This window comes from Mauremys reevesii, linkage group 13 (assembly GCF_016161935.1).
Source record: "Mauremys reevesii isolate NIE-2019 linkage group 13, ASM1616193v1, whole genome shotgun sequence".
In the NCBI taxonomy this organism is placed as follows: domain Eukaryota; kingdom Metazoa; phylum Chordata; order Testudines; family Geoemydidae; genus Mauremys; species Mauremys reevesii.
Window position 1 is genome coordinate 15,896,698 of NC_052635.1, and position 21,814 is coordinate 15,918,511.

At 42.2% G+C, this 21,814-nt stretch overlaps 2 protein-coding genes across 2 annotated transcripts in view; both read left to right on the plus strand.

Moving 5' to 3' along the window:
• Positions 1-326: 326 nt before the first annotated feature.
• On the plus strand, positions 327-3,531 carry LOC120380342 (olfactory receptor 11A1-like). Its single transcript, XM_039497978.1, has 2 exons — positions 327-346; positions 2,362-3,531. The coding sequence occupies exon 2, from the start codon at positions 2,385-2,387 to the stop codon at positions 3,354-3,356; it is 972 nt and encodes a 323-aa protein (XP_039353912.1). The 5' UTR covers positions 327-346; positions 2,362-2,384; the 3' UTR covers positions 3,357-3,531.
• Positions 3,532-14,745: 11,214 nt separating this feature from the next.
• Positions 14,746-21,814, plus strand: part of LOC120380127 (olfactory receptor 11A1-like) — a 32,033-nt gene continuing 24,964 nt past the window's right edge. The window contains exon 1 of the mRNA XM_039497622.1: positions 14,746-15,839. Coding sequence (XP_039353556.1) covers positions 15,648-15,839 — 192 coding nt within the window. The 5' untranslated portion in view covers positions 14,746-15,647. The remainder of the gene's footprint in view (positions 15,840-21,814) is intronic.

Here is a 21,814-nt window from a genome sequence, read left to right on the forward strand (position 1 = left end):
ATCAGTGCTGAAGTTTGATCAGTGTTGCATGGCATCTCATGACAGTGGCAAGCACTGTCCCACCATCTCAAAGAAGGGCGAGACTGGCACCATTGCTTGGTTCAAACCCAAGGAGACTCTCCATCTTTTCAGGTCTAAACCCAACTGATCGAAGATGATCAAACCCACCCCCCAAGGCAGACAGAGCCCAGTGTGATTTTGGAAGGTTGAGTTCTTCATCTCTTGTTGCTAATGGCTGTTCACGTTGCCTGGCAACACAACAGTAGAAATTATTTAGGTATATAATAGACTGCCCTGTAGCACATTGGCAACTGTGCTAAGATGATGGCAGATAATTTCTTGGCAGGTAAGTTAGACAGTTGTTAGTATTGGTGGCATTAAAAAAAAAGAAAAGAATTATCTCTTTGTTTCTTGCATGCATAACTCGACATCTAGGCTTGTATGGATTAGCATTTTATTGGTAAATGTTGATTGCACCGAACACATACAAGACAACAAAAAAAATTTCCATTGATAATAATCAGAATTTACACATAGACAAAGTAAGGAAAATGCTACTTGACAACTTATTAGAGTTTCATTTAAGGATATTTACATTGTATATTTTGACATGTCATGTTGACAATTTGTGTTTGAACAATTATAAAACTTTAACTTTTTATATCTCAGTGTCTACTGTCATTATATAATTATTGTCTGACCCTCTCTGTTGCCCACCCATAATTTCCTGCAACTGTGAAAATTTAAATAGATAAAAATTGAAAAAAAAAAAGCTTAAGACCCATAATTTTGCATAATTGTGAAAAATTAAATTGATAAATGTTGAAAAAATGCTTCAAAATAAACACTAATATTTCTGACAAAATTATATATAAAAATCTAATTCTGCCAAGCCTACATATGAAGGTTTATATTTTCAAAGATGCTAAAGAGGTCTGTGCACCAAATTTTCATTAATTTGGAAATTTCATCCAAATTGTAACATTAACATCTGAATTTCTTTCAAATCCTTTCATTATCAATGCTTTGAACTTGATAAAAGCCAATGAATCTTCTGTTTTCTGTGTGCAGTAGATTTATGTTTATATATGTCCATGTATTTCCATAAGTGGGCCAGATCCTCAGCTGGTGTAAATCAGTGTAACTTGTTTGGCTTTAGCTCCAGTTTGCATTAGCTAAGCTTCTGGCCCAGAATATTAATTGGTGTTTTATTTTGTATATGCATAGAAGTGTGTATGTGTGTTTCCATATATAATTATTATTAGAGTCAGTCAAATATTTTCTACTGAAATATTTTTTCAACACAAAATGGATCTTGGCCAAAAATGGAAATTTGTATTGGTTCCATAAATATGCAGGCTCTGTGTGCAAATCTTGATCATACAAATACACACAAGAGTCTCATATAACTATGGACATACAAATATAGTAACACACGTTAACATCTGGCCATGCAACTCACAGTCCCATTATAAAAAATAATGATTCATGTGGGTGAGGAAATTATTTTCTCCCTGTCAGAAATTCCAATATATTTTTTTTTCATTTTCATATAACTTTTTTATTTTTGTTTTAATTAAAAACTGATGTCTTTTTAAAAAAATGAAAAAAATGTTAATTTTCAGGTGCCAAAACCCCCCAAATAAAATGAAATTTAAAAAAATGGTTGCAAGTTTTCTGTTGTTTGGCAAAACCCTAAAAGCTTTCAATTATAACTATGTCTTATGTTTCAAAGTGACTCAGGGCAGGATTTCCAAAGGTATTTAGGCACCTAAAGATACAAATAGTTGCCTAGTGGGATTTTCCAAAGCAACTTTCTTTGAAATAAGTGGGAGTTAGGTGCCTAAATACCTTTAAAAAGTTGCCCTAAATCCCTGTTGAAAATGAGTCTTAAGCGCTTAAATCACTTAGGTGTTTTCACACTGAGCAGTGTAATGTTTACATACTTTTACAATTCTTGGTGTGAGAGATTAGGTGACTAGGATAGCCACTGGCACATCCCAAGAATATCAAAGTTTTCTGTACTTCCAGAACAGCATAAGCCCGCCCCCTCTGGTGTCACCTCACATGCATGTTGGCAGGGGTGGAGCAGTGCGCTCTGCAAAATGGCACCTACCTTGATGATACTGGACAAAATCATGTCTGGCACCAGACCAAGATAAAACCCTTCCCAAGACAGGACTGTCTGGCATAAACAGAACAAATGGCCTGCTGATAAGTGAGTGACATATCCAAAGTAACACAGTGACTGGTAGGCCCAGAACTAGAGGCCAGACATTTACGAGTGAGGTATTGACACTGTATATTAATCCTAGTTCTTATATTGTAAATTATATTGCTGAGTTTGTTCAATTTTCCTAGATACAACACATAAAAAAACCTGAATGGGAGAAAATCAAACATCCATTGCGGAATTCATCCTCCTGGGATTTGGGGATCTCCCTCAACTGAAGACCCTTCTCTTCCTGCTGTTTCTAATTATCTACATTGTGACAATGGCTGGGAACATCCTTATTGTTGTGCTAATTGTGACTGATCAGCATCTTCATACCCCCATGTACTTCTTCCTGGGGAACTTGTCCTGCTTGGAGACCTGCTACACCTCCACCATCCTTCCCAGGGTGCTGGCCAGTCTCCTGACTGGGGACAGAACCATTTCTGTTAGAGATTGCATTGTACAATTTTATATTTTTGGTTCTCTGGCAGCCACAGAATGTTGTCTCTTATCTGTGATGTCCTATGATCGGTATTTAGCAATATGCAAACCACTGCATTATGCAGCCCTTACAAACGGCAGGTTCTGCACCAAACTAGTGGCTGGGTCTTGGATAGGTGGATTTATGTCTGTGGCCATCATAATATTTATGATTTCACAATTAACATTCTGTGGTCCCAATGAAATTGACCATTTCTTTTGTGATTTAAGCCCAATAATAAAGCTGTCCTGCAGTGACATCTGCGTGTTGGAAGTTACAGCTGTCATTTTTTCCTCAATGTTCACGCTGCCACCATTTGCGTTAACCCTGGCATCCTACGTTCACATCATCTCCACAATCCTGCAAATCCCATCCACCATGGGGAGGCAAAAGGCCTTTTCCACCTGCTCCTCCCACCTCATTGTGGTGACAATTTTCTATGGAACTCTAGTCATCGTCTACATGCTACCAAAAAACAAGACGCTGAGAAGCCTCAACAAGATGTTCTCTGTCTTCTACACAGTGCTGACTCCAATCGTTAATCCCCTCATCTACAGTCTGAGGAACAAAGAGGTGAAGGAGGCCCTGAGGAAAGCTCACAGTAAATTGCTGTCTTCACCACAAGTATTTACAAAATCGAAGGTGATGTTTCTAGGTTAAAATGGAGTGAGGGAGGCGGATGTGTATGAGAACTGCACATAGCAACAAGGGCACCAGGGGCTGGTACTTTCAGAATCAGAAAGCAAAGTCTGTGTTGCCTTTCGGTATGACTAGCGCTGGTCAGAACATTTCCAAGGAATTTTGTGTGTGTCTCATGGTTATGAAAATTACTTGAGTAGGGGGATGCCCAGGGCCCAGTCCCTGTTCCGTCAGATTCTGAGTAATCTGGGATGAAAAATTCTGCTTTGGATCAGACAGAGCAGGGACATTAACCTATATCTTCCAGGCCAATGTCCACAGACAGTCCTGAGATGGGTAGATCACCCTCAGTAGACACTCAGATCACTGTGTTTCTGTCTCCGTGAAATCAGCTGAGTGGCAGGGGCTCACTGAATGACCAATATCCCTTAGTGGGATTAGTCATGTCAGTAAAATTGTGATGCCACGCCACCACACTATGTGTTCTGGCTGTGTCAGATAAGGGTCCTTTAAAAATACCAGGCTGTGTATCTGCCACACGTGTTTAGATAGATAGATAGATAGATAGATAGATAGATAGATAGATAGATAGATAGATAGATAGATAGATAGATGTGTGTCTATGGAGAGAGAGAGAGAGATAAGGTCCCTTCCATGGATAGCAGTGTGTCCTCCAGTGAAACTGGGAGATTTCTATCCTGCTCAAAGTGCCAGGAGACTGGATTTTATTCTCAACTCTGCCTCTGATCTGCTGTTCCATGTCTGTTTCCCCTCCCTCGCTTTGTCTGTCTTTTCCATTTAGACTGTAAACTTTGTGGACTGTCTTTCACTCTCTGTTATCATTATTGTCACCCCTCCATGGTGCTAGATGGGGAAAACACAACCACATTGGGTCAATGAGGTCACAGTCTCAGCTGGGGAGCTCTATGTGCTCACGCAACAAAAACAATAAATAATAGTAACCACCATCAAACTGTCATGGGTGCGCAATGGAACATTGCCCAGTGTTATTCTGGTGGAGTGGAGAAATGGTGTATGAAGGGTGAAATAAAGTAACTGTTCTCTGTCAGGTTGACTCTGGAAGGAACTTTTTTCAAATATTTGAAAATTAAGGGAGGAAATGGGTAGAGTGCAGGTGACTGGGCAGAGTGCAGGTGATGTGGTCAAACATTCTCTTTTCCCATGGTTTTGCAATTTGTATGTCAATATCATTTACACAAATGTGCACACATGCAAGCCAATGCATCTCCTCTCTCTACTGTCGTTTTACCTTCTTTACCGTGCCCTGCCTGAAATTCATTGTAACCACTATGGAGCAGGGATCTTTGCAGCTGTACTGCAAGGCAGCTAGCACATCATGAAACCCTGTAAAACAAGTAAAACAAATACAATAATAATTATTATTATGAATAGATACATATTATGGTCAGTGGCAAAACAATATTCTTTCTGCTGCCCAGTGAGTAAGAGTCAATCCCAACCTAGATAAATGAGAAGACAAGCTCTGAGTGACTATACTCATCCATGATTTGCCTTGAGACTGTCAAAAGAGATGCTAAGTACCTTGTGTAGTATCAGTAGGATGATTGAAATTCATTAGTTAAGTATATAGCAGTATGGATAGCCTGACTCATTTTCTGTAAACTCAGGTCTACACTCAAAACTTCACATGGTCTAGTAATGTTGCTAAGGAGTGTGATTATCTAGGACACATCTATGCTGACAAAAATACATGATTATATTGACATATCAGCTTCTGCTGATCCAGTTTATTTCATTTGGGGGAACAAAGCACATTTTGGTTGGTGTAAGCTGTCTCTACACTATTCTGGCAAAGCTATCCTGGCAAATCATTTCCAAAGGGATCTAAGCTCCCTTTATTCTGCTCTGAATGTGTAAAGTGAGTATAATCATAGTTGCATTCAGTGCCAAAGAGTTGTAAAGTGGCCTTAATGTAAATGAAAATCAGGCCCTAAATATTTACCTGTTGCATGTTAATGTTTTTATATGTGGATACATTGCATTTTTATCCTAACTTTGTGTGTCTCCATTAAAAACCTCAGCCATTATTTTTTTTATATTGTCAGTGCTCCATTGTGCTAGATTCTGTGCAAACTCAAAAGTAGCTTGTATGTTTAAAAGTGATTTTTCCCCTAACCCCTCCCATATTTCTCTAGGCCACACCTCCCTCTTTTCTCATTGGCAAACTTTTGTTGGCCTTTTCCTCTACCTATATAGTTTGTTTCCTGTGTTGTGAGGCGGCAAGATAGGCCAGGCTACGGAGGAGTCCATGATGTGTATTAGAGGCATGTTTCATTATGTATCTACACTCTTGAGTACAGCCAGTCAGAAAACTGTTTCTTTATGTACAATTTCAATAAAAATGAAAATAAAAAGTAGTTGTCAAAACTTTTGGTTGAATGTTTGAAAAATGAAAATGTTCAAGTGTTCAATAAAACTTCTGGAAATCAAAAGTTTAATCTGAAATATGCTAAAATCTGATTTTTAATTTTATTTCCTGTTGACATTTTATTTTTTCAAGAATACAGACACTTTGCATGAAAATATTTTAGTCAAAAATAAATTCCATCCACAAAGAATTTGTATGGAATTTTTTTGACAAGCCCTTCTCTTGAGTACACAGGTGCCAGCTTTCCAATGTGCTGGGGGGTGCTCACTGCTCAACCCCTGGCTCTGCCACAGACATTGACTTCTAGAAGGATTTGGGGGCTGCCATCTGTGGCTGTCAGGGAGAGCACAGGTTGAGAAGCTGTTTCCAGGTGATGGCTGAATGGAGGCGGAGTAGTGTGTGGCTGGTAAAGAGGAGCAATCCTGTTATTGAGTGTGATACACAGGGAAGGACAAGGGGTGCTGAAGAAACAATAGAACTGCAACCAGATCCCACCCAGGGATCATGCTTTTCCTGCCTACCAGAGTGTACAGAGCGGTTCAAACTATTCATGCACTGTGGATGGCCGATCGTAGCACAGGAAGGGCTGGGAGATGAAGGCAGAAAGAAGACAGCATTCAGGAGGAGGAAGAGAGAGAGGAAAAATCTGCCTCCTCTCCCACATGCAGGAAGACTGAGGGAGAGCCTGAAATGTTGAAGAAAAGAAGTAATAGATAAGAGGCAATGATGGACTAACTCCATCAAAGCCATTGGAGATACAGCAGGAATGATAGTCTCCCTAGAGTGAAATGAGGCTGATGGAGGGTCACCTATAACCATGATCCCCCAGGCTGGTTGCCCTTTGACAACATCTGGATTCTGATGCTGTATCAGCATGTATACATCACGTAGCAGCTACACAGCTCCATTCTACAGCACAGTCACTGCAAAGCACAATCATGTGCCTCTCTGCTGCTTTCTTGGATGACCAGTTGATTCCTCCTCATCTCTTCCAGGTCCACAGATTGAAGCTCTCTGTTCTAAATCCCATCCCTGTATCAAATGGAGCAGAAAATGTTGCGTCGTTCTGGAAGATTGACCTCTCTGCCATTTATTACTTGGTTGCCAGGCAACATCAGAGCAGAGTCTATTTGGGGACAATTCCCACATGGTCAACAAAATATATAAAGGTGATTGCAACACAGCACACAGGGAATCATATTGTGAAAGTGATACTCTGTGCCAGTGCAGGTACATCACATTGAAATATTGAGGAAGAAGAGACCTCTTTTTGGTGTCATCCTCCTCTCATTTAGCCCGGTTTTATAGCTGTCCATGTCTATTGACTTCAGTTCAGTTATTCCTGATTTATACTGGGCTAAGTGAAAGCAGAATTGCTTCCTAATTGACTCCTTAAAATGCTTAAATCTTCATTTTATTTTAAAGGTTAACTAACCTACTGTAATGCACTTTTAAATGTGCACATATTTCATTTATTTATTTTTATTGGTTCCTCCCCTCAAAACAAACTAATAGAATAATAATAATAATAATAAAAAAACAGAAACCACAGAAACCACAGAAAAGTAAAGGAATTGGATGTGAAGGGAAAGAAAGGAGGAAGGGGAGAGGGAAGGAAAAGGAGAGTAACATCTAGTTTCTATTTACTAGGGATTAATAAAAGTTTTTTTTTGCAAGTTAGAGCTAATCGTTTCAAATGTGTCTTATGCCTTTCCTTTTCTAAACATTACCTGCTCTAGGTGCAGTCACATGAGTGTAATTTGTACACTCGTGTGTTAAAAAGCCCCCAAGTGACTGAGAAGTTAAGAACTGGGAAGTAGCTGACGAATGTCAATGATAACTGAATCTGGTGCTATTCTAAATAGAAAGAGCTATCACCTATTCTTGGAACAGTTTCCATCATTTCATATGGACTCAGTAGACATTCTGGGCTTCAGATCATGTCTGTGGTTATTGTGCATGCTGGTTGAGTTGTTTGAGTGCTTGTTGTTGATTTGTATGTGGGTTGTGTAGTAAGTGTTGATTTGAGCGGGTGGAATATGAGGGGTCTGTGCTGCAGTGAGGATTCTATGTGTGTTCGGGTTTATTGTGTGTGCTTATTGCACTGTTTTGTGAATGGTTGTGTTGATTTGTGTGGTGGTTGTGTTGTGCTGGGAGATTTGGGTTGATTTGTGTGGGTGTTGGCTGTGGAGAAGGGCAATGCGTGCTCATGGCTATTCTGTGTTGTGGTTCTGTTGTTGTGTGGGTAGTTGTGTTAATTTGTTAGCCTTCTCAATTTCATCTGTGATTAACTCTTTTTCCATGATAAATGAGGGACCTACGCTTTCCTTCATCTTTCTTTTCTCCTAATGTACTTCTAATTCATTGTCATCTTGCCTCTTATATCTCTTGCTAGTGAAACTCATTTTGTCCCGCAGCCTTCCGATTCTGTGGTGTTCTTTTGTACTCATTCTTTGCTATTTGTCCATGTTTCCACCTTTTGTAGGGCTCTTTTTTTTTCTTGATTTTCAGGCTAAATACACTTCAGGATGACAGATAGAGTCACAATCCTGAAATCTTATGATATAGTCTGCAATTTCAACCAAGCCAGTCATGACCAACATTTGGAATCTCAACCTACCTGCCCTACTTTTGCCACTGAAAAAAATCTTTCTCTTTGACAATTAGATGAATAAGTCCCATTGAAACACTTTCAGCATTTCAAAAATATCAACTCCTTCATTCTGGATAAAGTCAAAATTCCAAGCAGTGTAAATTTCCTTCTAGGTGGTTCCATTTCTTGCATTTCAGCTTCCCACTGTCTGTGAGTCATTCTCCTGCACACACTGGGAAATTACTAGATTCCCCTGACTAGAGCATCCACACCTGAATAAGAATGTGAAGATGTGTGTAACCATTCCTAAATGTTTATTTGAAAGTTGAAATGTTGGTTTCTAGTTGTGTGTGTGATTTTGTAGGAGCTGAGTTCATGAATAGGAGATGAGCACTAATGGTTTGCCAGATTACATCTGTACTTACATTGAATAGATGAAGAACAACTTTCCACATTTTCACATATATTAGGTTATTACATCATGTTACCAAATTTCAACCCTATCTGTGCTTTCTGGTATCAGTAATGGAGTTTCAAAAAAAGTGAGAGTGAAATAACAAACCCATGACAGTTGTGCTTGTAGCAGCAAATCTTTCATGGTCATCAGAAGCCTTGTGTCTAACAGGTGACTTTAGAAATCAGCAAGCCCTTTCTATGCTTTGGAATATTGACTATCCCTACGGGTTTCTTTATTGGGGTAATTCCAAATCTAAATCATGGTGAAAAGCTACACACAACTGTAACATCCGGGCCTGTTTCCCCTCTCTGAAAGGACATAAGAAAGTAGTCATTGGATCCATTCTCTGAATCCTATGTGCTGCTGAGCCCTCTAGATCTGGATAGTGACTCGTCACTGTTCCTACAGGTGGAGCTCTCAATACTCATATTGCTCACCAGAGATGAACCATTCAGTTTCTCTGTTTTCTGGGCATAGATTACCCATGACCTCTGGCATGTTTTCTGCTACAAAAGAGATAATCTCTTCCAGAAAGATGGTTACAATTAGAAATAACATTCATAAAACCAAATGGAATTAACTGGACAAAAATGTATTTCCCCAACTGGTGAAGAGGCCTATCTAGCTATGCATGGCTGATAAATGCAAAGTAATGGACATTGGAAAACATAATTCCAACTATACATATAAAATGATGGGGTAGAAATTATCTGTTACCACTCAAGAAAGATACCTTGGGTTAATTGTGGATAATTCCTTGACAACATACACTCAATGTGCAGTGGCAATCAAAAAAACAAACATAATGTTGGGAATTATTAAGAAAGGGATAGATAATAAGTCAGAAAAATATTATATTGCCTCTATATAATCCCATGGGATGCCCACAGCTTGAATACTGCAAGCAGATGTGGTCAGGGCCAGCGCTTCCACTAGGTGAACCTAGGTAGTCAGCTAGGGCAGCAGAATTTGGGGGGTGGCATTTTGCCACTCTCAGCGGAAATTCGGCAGCAGGGGGTCCTTCCGCTCCGGATCTTCAGTGGAAATTCGGTGGCGGGTCCTGGAGTGAGTGAAGAACCCGCTGCCAAAGTTCCCCAAAGACACGAGCGGAAGGACCCCCACCGCTGAATGCTCAAGAGGAGGAGCGCTGCCGCCTAGAGCGGCAAAAACACTGGCGCTGCTACTGCATGTGGTCGCCCCATCTCAGAAAAGATATATTGGAATTGGAAAAGGGTCAGAAAAAGGCAACAAAAATGATTAGGGGTATGGAACAGCTTCCTTATGAGGAGATATTAATAAGACTGGAACTTTTCAGCTTGGAAAAGAGACGGCTAAGGGGGGATATGACTGAGGTCTGTAAAATCATGAATGGTGTGGAGAAAGTAAATAAGGAAGTGTAATTTACTCCTCATAACAGAAGAACAAGGGGTCCCCAAATGAAATTAATAGGCAGCAGATTTAAAATAAACAAAAGGAATTATTTATTTCACACATCACAGTCAACCTGTGGAACTCTGTAACAGGGGATGTTGTGAAGGACAACATCCCTATCACAGGGTTAAAAAAAGAGCTAGATACATTCATGTAGGACAGATCCATCAATGGCTATTAGCCAGGATGGGCAGGGATGGTGTCCCTAGCCTCTGTTTGTCAGAAACTGGGAATGGACAGCAGGGGATGGATCACTTGATGATTACCTGTTCTGTTCATTCTCTCTGGGGCACCTGGCATTGGCCCCTGTTGGAAGACAGGATACTGGGTTAGAGGGACCTTTGGTCTGACCCAGTATGGCCGTTCTTACATTCTTATGTTCTTATGGTATGTTCTTTAATATGGTATTTCAAGGGCAGATTTTCAAAGGCACTGAAGGCCCTATCTGCAGGTTTGGATGCATAGATAGTTTTCAAAATTTGGCCTTGGGCATATTTGAAATTTTTATCCATAAGTGATAGGCACTGAACAGATCTCAAAAAGGATTGTGTGTATCCTTGCAGAGAAATAAACATGCTATCTGATTACCTTTAGGAGAGATTTGGGAGATATATCTCTGTAATATGAATGAGAAAAGAAAATGTCTAAAATATGTATTGGTAACAAATGATTGATGTCATTTCTGCAAAAACTGAGCAGCAAATAGCAATGTTTGATGTGACTGTGATCTGTGTTTGGTTTCTCTTCGAAGATTGCATTGGTCTCATTACAGTATGATAATACTTAAAAAGTTATACAGTACTTATTAACATAGATATTAAAGAACGTTGCCAAGTGCATTAAGTATTTTTGTTTCAATTTTACACAAGAGCATGTGAGCATATGCAGAGACTACTTGTTTCCTAAATCTCAAGTCACATTAAGAAAATGGAAAGTGGTGTTACACTGAAGGAAACAGAAGCACAGAGTCAGAAAGTGACAAACCCAGGGGCAGTGAGTGGAGAGGCTGGAATGAAACCCAGGTCTATTCCACTACTGCACTCTGTAGTGGAAACATGGGTAAATGAGGTATGAGCCCAGCAACAATGCTTCTTCTAGAATTTTCTTATGAAGTTAATGGAATGATATTTAATTCCCTTAGTCTCCAATGATAATCTCAGACACTGTGGCTAAAGTAATACACAAGCATGTTCAAGAAGCAAAAGGTGAGATGTGTTCTACCATAGAGATTCCAGACATTAGCAATGTTTCCCATATGAATTAACATAGGTTCTTTTAAAAAAATTTACCTAGAATGCATCCTCCATACAGAGTTTTGAGTCAACCATTGGGATGGCAATCAGCAGGGGGAAGCTGAAATTAAAATGTTGATTGTTTTGAAATGGAATTTAGATGATCAATTGCAGAATTTGTTTTATTTCCCCTAGATGAAACCCACAGAAAACAAATTTCATGGAAATCAAACAACCATTGCAGAATTCATCCTTCTGGGATTTGGAGTTCTCCCTGGACTGTATGGTATTCTCTTCCTGATGTTCTTAGTGATCTACCTTGCAATGGTGGCTGGGAATATTCTCATCATTGTGATAGTTGTGACTGATCAGCTCCTTCTCACCCCCATGTACTTCTTCCTAGGGAACTTGGCCTGCTTGGAGATCTGCTACACTTCAGCCATCCTGCCCATCATGCTGGACAGTCTCTTGACTGGGGGCAGAACCATTTTTGTTTCCATCTGCATTACACAATTATAAAAGTGAATTATAAAAGACAGTATGGTCTCGCATATCTCTGATGTCCTATGATCGTTATTTAGGATATGCAAACCTCTGCATTATGCAGCACTAATGAATGGCAAGTTCTGCTTCCAGTTAATTGTTGGGTCATGGATAGGTGGTTTTATATCTGTTGCCATCTTAATATTTATGTAGTCAAATTTAACATGCTGTGGCCCCAATGAAATTGATCATTTCTTTTGTAATTTAAGCTCAATAATGAAAATGTCCTGCAGTGACACTCATTGGCTGGAGATTTCAGCTGTCATACATGCATCCATATTCACATTTCCTCCATTTATATTGACTCTGGTATCTTATGTTCACATCGTCGAACGCCATCCTGAGAATCTCGTCCAGCGCTGGCAGACAAAAGGCCTTTTCCACCTGCTCCTCTCATCTCATAGTGGTGACAATTTCCTATGCAACCCTCATCATTGTGTATCTGCTATCAGATTCTGTCCAGGGACCTGGACAAAGTGTGCTCTGTTTTCTATGGAGTCTATGGAGTCCTGACCCCTTTGTAAAAGCAGCAAAGAGTCCTGTGGCACCTTATAGACTAACAGACATATTGGAGCATGAGCTTTTGTGGATGAATACCCACTTCGTCGGATGCGAAAGCTCATGTTCCAATACGTCTGGGTTTTTTTTGTCATTTACAGGAATACCTGCATTTCAAGCTACTAATATATATTTCATGGACAATCATAGATATATGAACCTGCAAACTCTGGCTCATGTGTGTAGCCCTAATTCATGTTACTGTGCCAGTGGAACTCAAGACTAGCAGGATCAGGGCTTCCTGTGTCCAAGGGCAGATCCTGGCAGTTTTCTACTTTGGCTATGTGATATATGTTGGAAAAACATTAGTATACGAAATCTTAAGACATGCATTGCACCTCCATTCCCACTCCCATCTCTGAAGCATACAGTGTATCCTCCTTGAACGTATAGTACTTATTCTTGGTGGTCACTTGGTGTCCAGACTCCAGCATGCCATTAAAAATCCTGCCCAGCCTCGCCCGCTCTCCTCTGCCCTCCCTGTGGGAGCAGGGAGCAGAAGCATAGCCGTGCACATGGGGTGGGCAAATGGCCCCACTCTCCGGGCACGGCAAGCCGCGGGGTCCGTGCTTCGGGGCTGGAGCGGCGGCCGAGCGCAGCAAGCTGCCGGCCCCTCCCCTGGAGTCCTGCCGCCGCATGCAGCGCTCTGAGGGGTCGGGGCTGCGCGCTCCCGCGGGGCAGCGTTTGGCTCTGCAGGGAAGCAGACACGCTCCCTGCTCAACTGGAGCCATGTCGCCACCGCGCACAGCGCTCTGAGGGCCGGGGCTGTGCTCTCCGGCGGGGCACCGTGTCTGGCTCTGGGTGGAGCCTCAAGGTAAAGGGCCCAAGTCTGGGGTTGGATAAGGGTGGGGGCAGTCAGGGGACAGGGAGCAGGGTGGGTTGGAGTGGGGGGGGGATCCCAGGGGGGGTTAGGGGCGGGGGTCTCTGGAGGGGGCAGTCAGGGAGCAGGGGGGGTTGGATAGGGCATGGGAGTCCTGGGGTTTGTGAGGGGACAGGGGGTGGATAGGGGTCAGGGCAGTCAGGGGACCAGAAGCAAGGAGGGTCATGGGGGGGCAGTTAGGGTGGGGGTCTCTGGAGGGGTGGTAAGGGGACAAGGAGCTGGGGTTTGTATGAGTTAGGAGTTCTGGGGGTCCTGTCAGGAGGCAGGAGTGTGGAGAGGGGTTGGCGCAGGCAGGGAGTCAGGGGGGTTTGATGGGTCGGGAGTTCTAGGGGTCCTGTCAGGGGGCAGGGAGTGGTTGGATAGGCATGGGAGTCCCGGGGATCTGGCTCGGGGCGGGGGTGTGGATAAGGGTTGGGGCAGTCAGGGGACAGGTAGGGGGTAGGGTCCAGTCAGGGGACAAGGAACAGGGAGGCTTAGATAGGGGGTGGGGTCCTGGGGGGCAGTTGGGGGCAGGGGTCCCAGGACAGGGTAGTCAGGGGACAAGGAGCAGCGGGGTTGGGAGTTCTTAGGGGGGCAGTCACCCAGCCCTCTCCCCTGAGCCCTGACCCCCACGCATACAGCACACTCTCTGCTCTGAGCCCGGCACGCCCCTCAGGCCCCTGCCCTGAGCCCTGTACTTCCGTCATACACACCCAGCCCTCTGCTTCACTCCTTCATCCCCCCCCAACCCTAGCCCTGACACTGGCACCCCCACCCTTACCCAGCCTCCAGCCCTCTGGGTCCCGGCCCCACACAGCCTGCTGCTGGTCTTGGGTTCTGGTTGACGGACCCTTGCCAGCTGGGGTCCCGGCCACAGGTCTCGCTCAGCCCGCTGCCGGCCTAGGTGAACAGAACCCCCAGACCAGCAGTGGGCTGAGCGGGCTGGCAGCGTAAGATCAACATTTAAATTTCATTTTAAATGAAGCTTCTTAAACATTTTGAAAACCTTGTTTATTTTACAATAAAACACTAGTTTAGTTATATAATGTATAGACTTATAGAGAGACACCTTCTAAAAAACATTAAAATGTATTACCGGCACCCACAACCATAAATTAGAGTGAATAAATGAAGACTCGGCACACTGCTTCTGAAAGGTTGCTGACCCCTGGGTTAGGGCATGGAATCAAAATTCAATTGTCTGTGAATCCTTGGGCCTCATTGTGACTCATCCTTGGGCCTCATTGTGACTCAGTTGCTCAATTAACTTCACCAGAAGTTTGCCCTAGTAAGAATTCAGTGAGTCCCTCTTTATGTGGCATGTGCCTTTCCAAGGATTCAGGGGTTGCCATATGTGGCTGTCATGAAGAGCTCATATTAGAGAGATTCTTTCCAGGCTGTGGTAACATTAAGGAAGAGTGATGGAGTGATGGATTGATGGTAAAGAAAAACAATCCCTGTTATTGAATGTGATAGATGGGAAAGTTCAGGGAGTGCTGAAGAAACACAACAGCTCCACCCAGATCCCACCCAGGATCTTGTTCTTCCACATGGCCACAGTGCACAAAATGGTTTAAATTCATTCATTTGTTATGGTAGGGGCATTGCCTGGAAGGACTTGGAGATGAAGAGGGAAAGAGGATACTCAGCATTTAGAAGGAAGAAGAGAGAGAAGAAACATCTGCCTTCTCTTCCACATGCAGGAAGGGTGAGGGAGAGCCTGAAATGTTGAAGGAAAGAAATAATAGGAAAGAAGAAATGAAGGTCTAAATCCATCCAAGACATTGGAGATACAGGAGGAATGAGTGTGCTCCCAAAAGGGAAATAAGAATGATGGAGGGTCTCATAATCATGATGCCCTAGGCTGACTTCCCTTTGTCAACATTTGCACTCTGATGCTGCATTGCCATGTCCACATCACATTACAGCACAGTCACTGCAATGTAATGCCTTAGGAGCCACAATCATATCAGCCTTCTCTGCTGCTTTGTCTGATAACCAGTCAGCTTGGTCTCAGCTTTTCCAGCCCCCACAGATTGAAGCTGTCCATTCTAAACCCATCGCTCTATCGGACGTAGGAGAAAAACTTGTGTTCTTCAGGAAGGCTGACCTCTTCGCTCTTTGTTAATAAGGGTGGCTCAGGTTGCCTGGCAACACCACAGTAGATTATCTTTGGGAAAAATTCCCTTGTGGCCACCAAAGTATGTAAAGGTGATTGCAACATGGCACATGGGGAATGGTGCTGTGAAAGTGATAATCTGTGTCTGTGCAGGAGCATTAGGCAGGAATTTATATAGGGACATTAAACAACAGAAGAAGAAGACGACGACGACACCTCTCTTTTGGTATCATTCTCCTCTCACTTACCCCAGTTTTCTAGCAGTGCATCTCTCTTCAGTGCAGTTATTCCTGATTCCAGAGGTAAGTGAGAGAGCAATTGTTTCCCAATTAACTCCTTAAAATGCTTAAATCTTCATTTTATTTTTCATGTTAACCCAGTTATTTTGATGAACTTTTAAGTGAGCACATTTTTCTATATTTATTGATTTATTTATATTTTATTTATTTCCAACACAAAATAAAGTTACTGGGAAAATGGAAAGAAGAGAAAAAAGAACAAAAAACTAAAGGATTTGGATGGGAGGGAAAAAGAGGGAGGCAGGCGGACACGGAAGGGAAAGGAGAGTGACAGGTCAGTTTCCAACCATTAGTGATTTAAAAGTTAGAGCTATTTCTTCCAAATTTGTCTAAGGACATTCTTCTTCCAAATTTACCTGCTCTTTAGTTGCACTCTCAGCCAGGTCACTGTGCCAGGCTTCTATCCCTGGAAGCAATCGGCTTAGCCTTTCCCTAGAAGCTTAAAACCTCTGCTGTCACATAAGAGTAATTTGGAATCTGATGTTTGTTAAAAAATCCCCAAATCGCCGAGAACTTAAAAACTGTCCAACAATAGACTGTGAATCCCAGGGATCATGGAACCTGAGGACTTGTTAAACAGACAGAGCTCTCAACCATTCTTGCAGCTATTTCCATCATGAGATACAGACTCAATAGACAGTATAATGTTCAGGGCAATGTTTGGGGTTATTGTGTGTAATGGTTCAGTTTTGTATTTGGTTGTGTTGATTTCTGTATTGATTGTGTTGTACTGGGACATTTGGGCTGGTTTTTTGTGTGATAAATAAGGGATTATGTATGATTGGGTATGCTGGTTGAGTTGCAGTGTGAGTGGTTGTGATGATTTCTGTGGGGGTTCTGTTGTGCTGGAAGATTTTAGTTGATCTGGGTGGGTGTGTGCTGCAGTGAGAGGCTGTGTGTGTTTGTGGTTATTGTGTGACATAGTTGTTTTATTGTGAGAGTTGTTGTGTTGATTTGTCAGCCTTCTTGATGTCATCTACTTTCCACCTTCCCAGCTAATGTACTTATATTTACTCTTATGGGTTTTATGCCTATTGCTAAATGTAGCTCATTTTGTGCCTTAGTCTTTCTGATTTTCTTCCTATGTGCTTGTGGTTTTCTTCAGTAGTCGTCTTCAGCTATTTGTCCATGTTTCCACCATTTACAGGAATCCTTTGGTTTCTCTGGCTTAATATGCTTCAGAATGACACAGAGTCACCATCCTGGAATCTTATTATTGAGATTTTCACCAAGTCAGTCACGGGCAATGTTTGGAATTTCAACCAAACTGCCTCATTTTCCTCATTGAAATTTATCTCTGTGGCTATATGATGAATATGGCCCATTGAAATACCTTTCAGCATTTCAGAATCTTCAGCTTCTGCATTCTGCATTCGGTCAAAATTCTGAGATTGGTTTATTATCTTCTTGGTGGTCCCAGGTTCTGCATTTCATATTCCCACTGTATGTGAGTCATGCTCTGGCACCCACCTTTGAAAATAATACCAATAAATGTTAGTTATTGGACAGCTCTCAAAAAGAGAGTTGTGGATGCTTGTGAGAAATGAACATGCTATCTGATTACCCTTTAGTGAAGATCTGGAGAACTGGGAGAAGGGTCAGAATTTGGGGGGGGAGCATGGGCTGTTATAGCAGGGATAAGGGAGAGACAGGACAGAACTGGGTTGGGGGATCAAATCAGTATCTTAGATAACTGTATACTAATGCAAGAAGTAGGGGGAATAAGCAGGAATAACACAAAATGCTAGTAAATAAATACAACTATGATATAGTTGGCATCACAGAGACTTGGTGGAATAATACGCATGACTGGAATACTGGTATAAAAGGGTAGAGCTTGCTCAGGATGGGTAGGCAGGGCAAAAAAGGGAGGACATGTTTCCTTATATATTAGAATGTATACACTTGGACTGAGGTTGAGATGGACATAGGAGACAGACTAGTCAAAAGTCTCTGCATAAGGATAAAAAAGGGTAACAAGCAAGTGTGATGCCACGGTAGGGGTTTACTACAGATAACCTAATCAGAAAGACGAGGTGCATGAGGCTTTTTTTAAACAGCTAACAAAATCATCCAACGCACAGGACTTAGTGGTGATGGGGGACTTCAACTACTCAGACATCTGTTGGGAAAATAACACAGCAGGGTCCAGATTATCCAACAAGCTCTCGGAATGTATTGGAGGAACGGGTTGAGAATTTGAAAGTGGAAGGCAGCTTGGGTGAAAGTGATCATGAAATGGTAGAATTCATGATTCTAAGGACTGGTAGAGGGAGAGCAGCAAAATAAAGACAATGGATTTCAAGAAGGCAGACTTTAGCAAACTCAAAGAGTTGGTCGGTAAGAGCCCGTGGAAAGTCTAAGGGGAAAAAACAAATGAAGACAGCAGTTTTTCAAAGAAACATCATTAAGTGTACAAAAGCAAACTATCCCTCTGCGTAGGAAAGATACCACCCTGGCTTAACAAGGAGATCTTCAATGATCTAAACATTAAAAAGAGTCCAACAAAAAGTGGAAACTAGGTCAAAATACAAAGGATGAATATAAACAAATAATACAAGTAGGGACAAAATTAGAACGGCCAAGGCACTTAACAAGATCAAACTAGCTAGAGACATAAAGGGTAACAAGAAAACATTCTACAAATACATAAGAAGCAAGAGAAAGGTGAAGGACAAGGTTGGCCCTTTAATTAATGGGGGGGGGACAATAATAGAAAATGTGGAAATGGCAGAGGTGTTTAATGACTTTTTTGCGTACATTGATGACATCTTCATCATCTGGACCCATGGGAAGGAGTCTCTGAAAAAATTCCACCATGATTTCAACAGCTTCCACCCCTCCATCAACCTCAGCCTGGACCTATCTACACAGGAGGTCCACTTCCTAGACACCACGGTGCAAATAAGTGGTGGTTACATTAACACCACCCTATACCGAAATCCTACCGACCGCTATGCCTACCTTCATGCCTCCAGCTTCCATCCCGGGCACACCACAAGATCCATTGTCTACAGCCAAGCACTGGGGTACAACCGTATCTGCTCTAACCCCGCAGACAGAGACCAACACCTAGAAAATCTCCACCAAGCATTCTCAAGACTACAGTACCCACACGAGGAAATAAGGAAACAGATCAACAGAGCCAGATGTGTACCCAGAAGCCTCCTACTGCAAGACAAACCCAAGAAAGAAACCAACAGGACTCCACTGGCCATCACATACAGTCCCCAGCTCAAACCCCTCCAACGCATCATCAGGGATCTACAACCCATCCTGGACAATGATCCCACACTTTCACAGGCCTTGGGTTGCAGGCCAGTCCTCGCCCACAGACAACCTGCCAACCTGAAGCATATTCTCACCAGCAACTGCACACCGCACCATAGTAACTCTAGCTCAGGAACCAACCCATGCAACAAACCTCGATGCCAACTCTGCCCACATATCTACACCAGCAACACCATCACAGGACCTAACCAGATCAGCCACACCATCACCGGTTCATTCACCTGCACGTCCACCAATGTAATATATGCCATCATATGCCCGCAATGACCCTCTGCTATGTACATCGGCCAAACTGGACAGTCTCTAAGGAAAAGGATAAATGGACACAAATCAGACATTAGGAATGGCAATATACAAAAACCTGTAGGAGAACACTTCAACCTCCCTGGCCACACAATAGCAGATTTTAAGGTGGACATCCTACAGCAAAAAAACTTTAGGACCAGACTTCAAAGAGAAACTGCTGAGCTCCAGTTCATCTGCAAATTTAACACCATCAGCTCAGGACTAAACAAAGACTGTGAATGGCTTGCCAATTACAGAACCAGTTTCTCCTCCCTTGGTTTTCACACCTCAGCTGCTGGAACAGGGCCTCATCCTCCCTGATTGATCTAACCTCGTTATCTCTAGCTTGCTTCTTGCTTGCTTATATATACACCTGCCCCTGGAAATTTCCACTGCTTGCATCCGAAGAAGTGGGTATTCACCCACGAAAGCTCATGCTGCAAAACGTCTGTTAGTCTATAAGGTGCCACAGGATTCTTTGCTGCTTCTACAGAACCAGACTAACACGGCTACCCCTCTGATACTAGAATACTCAAGGAGTTCATGGGGGAGATATCTGAGCCATTAGCGATTACCTTTGAAAAGTCATGGAAGACGGGAGAGATGACAATGGCAAATATAGTGCCAATGTATGAAAAGGGAAATAAGGACAAGCTGGGGAATGACAGAGCAGTCAGTTTCATTTCTGTACTGGGAAAGATAATGGAGCAAATAATTAACTAATCTATTTGCAAACATCTAGAAGATAATAAGATAAGTAACAGTAGCATGCATTTGTCAAGAACAAATTGTGTCAAACCAACTTGCAAGTTTTCTTTGACAGGATAACAAGCCTTTTGGATGTGGGTCAGCAGCAGATGTGGTATATCTTGACTTTAGTAAGGCTTTTGATACTGTCTCGCATGACCTTCTCATAAACAACCTAGGGAAATGCTATCTAGATGAAGCTACTATAAGGTGGGTGCATAACTGGTTGGAAAACCATTCCCATAGAGTAGTTATCAGTGGTTCACAGTCATGCTGAAGGGCATAATGATTGGGATCCCACAGGGTTCAGTTCTGGGTCCAGATCTGATCAATATCTTCATCAATGATTTAGATAATGGCATAGAGAGGACACTTATAAAGTTTGTGAACAATACCAAGTGAGAGGGGTTGCAAGTGCTTTGGAGGATAGGATTATAATTCCAAATGATGTAGACAAACTGGAGAAATGGTCTGAAGTCAATAGGATTAAATACAACAAGGACAAATGCAAAGTACTCCACTTAGGAAGGAACAATCAGTTGCACACGTACTAAATGGGAAATGACTCCCTAGAAAAAAGTACTACAGAAAGGGTTATAAAATTATTGTGGACAACAAGCTAAATATGAGTTAACAGTGTAACACTGTTGCAAAAAAAGCGAACATAATTCTTGGCTGTATTACCAGGAGTGTTGTAAACAAGACATGAGAAGGAATTCTTCCTCTCCACTCCATGCTGATTAGCGCTCAACTGGAGTATTGTGTCCAGTTCTGGGTTACACATTTCAGGAAAGATTGGACAAATTGGAGAAAGTCCAGAGAAAAGCAACAAAAATGATTAAAGGTCTAGAAAATGTGATGTATCAGGCAAGACTGAAAAAAAGGTGTAGTCTGGAAAAGGGAAGACAGAGAGGTAACATGATAACAGTTTTCAAGTACATAAAAGGTTATTACAAGGAGGAGGGAAAAAATTAGTTCTTCTTAGCCTCTGAGGATAGGACAGGAAGCAATGGGCTTAAATTGCAGCAAGGGAGGTTTAGGTTGGACATTAGAAAAAACTTCCTGTCTGGGTAGTTAAGCACTGGAATAAATTGCCTAGGGAGGTTGTGGAATCTCCATCTTTGGAGATTTTTAAGAGCAAGTTAGAAAAACACCTGTCAGTGATGGTCTAGATAATGCTTAGTTCTGCCGTGAGTGCAGGGGACTGGACTAGATGACCTCTTTAGGTCCCTTTCAGTCTATGATTCTATGATTTGACACAGAGAGATCTCTAAATTTCAACAATAAGAAAATGGTAAGTGATACCATCATCAACTAATGAACAGTGCCACAGAGAAAGGAAGTGTAAGCCCAAGGTCAGGGAAAGAAAGAGCCAGGAATAAAACCAGGTTTCTGCAATCAAATTTGACTCTACACTCCACTGGAATCTGGTGGACTCTGCAGTTGAAATATGGGTAAAACAGGGATGAGAGCAGCAACAGTATTTATCTGAGGTTTTTAGATGAAGAGAATGGAATCACATAGAATTCCTTCAATCTACAATGATAATCTCAGCGACGGTGGCTAACGTAACACAGACATGTTCAGGAAGTGAAGGTGAGATGTGTTAAACCAGGCCTGCACAACTCGTAAAGCGGCGAGGGCCACATTCCTCC